The 4,257-nt window shown below is 48.6% G+C and overlaps 1 protein-coding gene across 1 annotated transcript in view; it reads right to left on the minus strand.

Annotated features, from left to right (window-relative positions):
- Positions 1-768: 768 nt before the first annotated feature.
- Tollo (Toll-like receptor Tollo) overlaps positions 769-4,257 on the minus strand; it is a 3,594-nt gene continuing 105 nt past the window's right edge. The window contains exon 1 of the mRNA XM_076209219.1: positions 769-4,257. This exon is cut by the window's right edge and continues 105 nt beyond it. Coding sequence (XP_076065334.1) covers positions 769-4,257 — 3,489 coding nt within the window.

The raw sequence follows: 4,257 nt of genomic DNA on the forward strand, positions 1-4,257 counted from the left end.
TTATCAGTTTGCTTGTCGCGTTTTGAAATATGCGAGTAAAAAAATATAATTGAAACTTATTAAGAGTTGGCTTGAACCAAATATCATGACATGTCTCGACAATAGAATCTAATAAGAGCATAGTTCGATGGCAGCTGGACCAAAAAACCATCTAGGAGCACTGAGTAATTAACAAAAATATTTAGTAGTACACCACGAGCATGATCTGACAGAATATAGTTTTATGACAAACCAGTTTAAAAGAATACCTACAAATATTTTAAAGACCATAAGTAAAAGAATAATGATTCTAGAAAGTTATCAATCCATAGAATAGTTGTGATCTCGCATCACGGCACGGCAAGGGTGAATTGAAAAATGACAGGAATAGTATCATTTGTCCATTAAGTCGTAATGACCTCTAGATTTTTAACATAATTCTAAAACACGTTTCCTAATACCACACTCTAAATTCTGACAAAAAACCATACCACAAAATGCCCTGTTAACACCATAACACGAACAAGCTCCATAGTACAGCTGAAGCTGGATTCTGAAGCCATATCAGGGGCTGATCCCTGAAATTCCAGCATATCCATACCTGTAAGGTCGGAACCCGGTGCCAGGACCCAAGATCTGGTGTTCATTTCCAGCCTATGAGGTCTGCAACCCTGCTAAACGATGGCTCAGGTCCTGTACCACCCCCCCTGGAATAAGAATTTCTGGAAGGGGTGGGGGACCTCAGCACCACACTGCCGTGACATCTGGCGGCGGCGCGGCCCCCTCTGGCTAGATGTGCACGGCCACGGGGCGTGGCACCGGGGGCTGGGACCCCAAAGTGTGAAGGTGGTGGCTTCTGGAAGGGGGTCGCGCGTCGGGCATAGCGAACTTCAGCTTCTCCCAAAACTGTGTGTCTCCCCATTTCAGATAAGTGTTTGTTTTCAAGTAGAGACGTATGTCCGGATCAAGGTCCCGTTGAGGAACATCTCCCAGAAGGATGACGATCAGGCGGCGCCTTCGGTCCTTGAGGACCTGGTGGTGGGCGGAACGGAGCTCGAACCGACACCATTCCGATTTTATGAAATTTTCCGAGAGGATGATGATGGTGCGCTTACTTGATTCCACGGCACTGACGATGGTGTCGGCGATGTAGGCACCCACAGGGAAGTCACGATAGTAGAGACAAAGTTTGTAGGCAGGATTGCCCCGTTCCAACTCCGGCGCTAAGATCTGAGTCACAAACACCTCGTCCTTGGAGCTGTAGCTGACGAAGGCGTCGAAGAGCTTGTCCCGGTCACCCTCGTATTCGCTCTTGTAGAAGAGTCGGACGCCGTATTTAGCGTAAAGCCACACGCGCATCCTGTTGCGGTTGCAGAAGATGAGGAGAGTGACCAAGAGCAGAAGGGCGAAGGCGCTCAGCGTGATCGTCGGCAGGAAGACGTAATCCTCGAGAACCTCGTGTTTGATGATGGTCGTGGCGGTGAAGTTGGTGCAGGTGGATATGTTGAAGGCGGAGACGCGAGGGCCTTCTTCTCCCGTCTCGTTGTGAACACAGACCATCTCCTCCAGATCCACCAACTTCTTCCCCACTGTCTGCACCCACGTCCGCATCTCCTCCAAGTAGTCACACTCGCAACTCCAAGGGTTATCTCGTAACTGCACTGACACTAGATACTGGTTCATGCCCAGATACCAGACGGGGAACACCGTCAAGAGGTTTCCGTCCAGGCGGAGGATCTCCAGCGACGTCAGCGTCGCGAAGGTTGAGTTGTGAATGGTCATGAGTTTGTTGTTGTGAAGGTAGAGCTCTCGCAGGGAAGACAGCTGTTCCAGTTCGTAGCCCTTAAGAACACGGATGACGTTGTTCTCAAGGTGAAGAACATGAAGCTGTTTGAGCCCGTTGAAGGTCCTGTTGTGTATGATCTCGATATTGCTGTTGTTGAGGAACAGAACCCTGAGGTTCTTGCGGCCAATAAACGTGTGACTCGAGAGGTCACGGAAGTTGTTTCCGTCTAAATAAACCTCGGTGGAGTCCATGGGGATCCTCTCCGGCATTACCTCGTATTCGGAGACAGAACAATCCACGATGTTGGCGACCCAGGACTCATCATGGAAACAGGTGCAGTTCGTCGGACACGTCATCTCGCAGTCGCAGGCATCGAAGTCGCAACAGTGGCAGAGAGCGAAACAATGGGACTCATACTCACAGAGGAACTGCGACTTCTTGGCCTCCAACAGCGGGATGATCGACTGAGCACGGTTGTTCAGAAGACGACAGTAGATCGAGTCGAGGTCGATGACACTCGGATGCTGTCGTGTGACTTCCAGGCTGTTAATGCTCTGCAACCATCCCATGGTGCAGTCACATTGAAAGGGATTCCCTCCGAGGTAGAACTCGGGTAGATCCCGGTTGACTTCGACGGCCGATATACGAAGAGCATTCTGATCGATATTACTGATCTGGTTAGCAAACAGATCCACTCGAGTCAAATTGTTTTTCTTAAAGAACGCGTATGCTTGCACTCGTGTTATAAGATTATTGTTTAGCAAGAGAATTTCGACACTATCTGGCACTGAACTGGCACTGATATCCATCAAACGGTTATAACTAGCATCGAACACTCTGAGACTCAGCTGACTTTCGATCTCATAATAGTTTCCGAGTTCGGAAATATTATTTGAACGCAAGTCAAGATATTCCAGTCCTTTTGGGATGAACGCGTAGTCGAACACCTCCAGGTGGTTCTTAGACAGGTTAAGCCAAATCAAATTTGGCAGGTCAGCGAACAGCCCCACTACATTTGTCAGGTGGTTATCGTCCAGCCGTATGGCCTGCAAGTTCACATTCTTGTCAAAAGCACTGCTCTCCACATCGTGTATCTCGTTACTCTCAAGATTCAGTATCTGGAGGTTCGTCAGGTTGGAGAAAATTTCTTTGTTGATGTTGGTGATGATGTTGGAGGAGAGCTTGAGATTGCTGAGGTGTTGGAGGTGGCGAAAGGGAGCGTTGCGGATGTCGGTGATGTGGTTAGCGGTAATGTCGAGGGTTTTTAAGTATGCCAGAGTCTGTACAACTTTGGGTACTTCCTTCACCTCGTTCTCGCTCAGATACAGCTCTTGCAGCTGCGTGGAATTCTGCAACGCGTTTTCATTGATATCATATATCATATTGTCATCCAGGTGTAGCACATGCAGACCGACCAGACCGGAAAATGTAAACGCCCCGATGGTGCTCAGCCGATTACTCGACAGGACGAGCGTGTGCAGTCTGAACAGCTCGCTGAAGGTGTTATCGGAAATGATTTCAATTTGATTTTGATGGAGATTGAGAGCTTGCAGGTTGGTTAGGTCGCGGAACGTGGCGGCGTCAAGTCGCACTATCTTGTTGTAAGATAGATCGAGAATTGCGAGGCGTATAAGGTCGGTAAACGTTTCCGAATTGACCCAGGTATTGGTCAACTCGTTATTAGAGAGATCTAGTTCTAATAACATATCTAGGCCACTAAACAAACCAGGCGCTAAGACACTTATAGAATTGTTTTTCAAGTACAATTTCGTCAGTCTTTTATTTTCTTGGAAAAGTTCCGGTGGTAGCGCTGTGAGAAGATTACCGGATAAATCTAACACTTCTAATGAGTACATTCCGAACAACGCCTTGTCCTCCAGTTTGCTAATCCCGTTTAAACTCATGTTCAGTCTCTGCAGGTTTTTTAGAGCTGCAAAACCAAAGGCCGTCACTGACACTAAATGATTATACGATAAATCAAGTTGTCGAAGCCCCTGGGCACATATTTGGTCCGAGTTCGTGAAACTTAGATCACTGACTTCTTGCAACTTGTTCCTCGAGAGGTTGAGGATTCTCAAGTTCTCCATATCGCAGAAGACGCCCCTGGGCAGGGTCCAAATGTTGTTGTCACCGAGGTCCAGACGCTCCAGACGCTTCTGGTCCCGGAAGGCATCTTTGGCAATGGTGAGCGTCATTGCAGACCAGTCGGTGTTGTAGGTGCGGAGCGTAAGATTCCGCAAGGAATGCAGACCGAAGAACGCCTCGCGCGGAACCTCACCGATCTTGCAGTACTCAATGTCCAGCTCCTGCAGCTCAACCAGCCTGACGAAGCTCTTGTTCTGGAGAGCGCTCTGGAAGAAGAGGACGTCGCTACACTCGATCCTAAGCCTCACCGTGTTCCTCGTCGGAATGACACTGAAGTTCGTTGCATCAATCTCGCTGTTGATCGTCCGCAGACGACAGCGCAGTGACATGAGGTCAGTACCGACCAC

This window comes from Oratosquilla oratoria, chromosome 26 (assembly GCF_046742065.1).
Source record: "Oratosquilla oratoria isolate Oo_2021 chromosome 26, ASM4674206v1, whole genome shotgun sequence".
Taxonomy (NCBI): Eukaryota; Metazoa; Arthropoda; class Malacostraca; order Stomatopoda; family Squillidae; genus Oratosquilla; species Oratosquilla oratoria.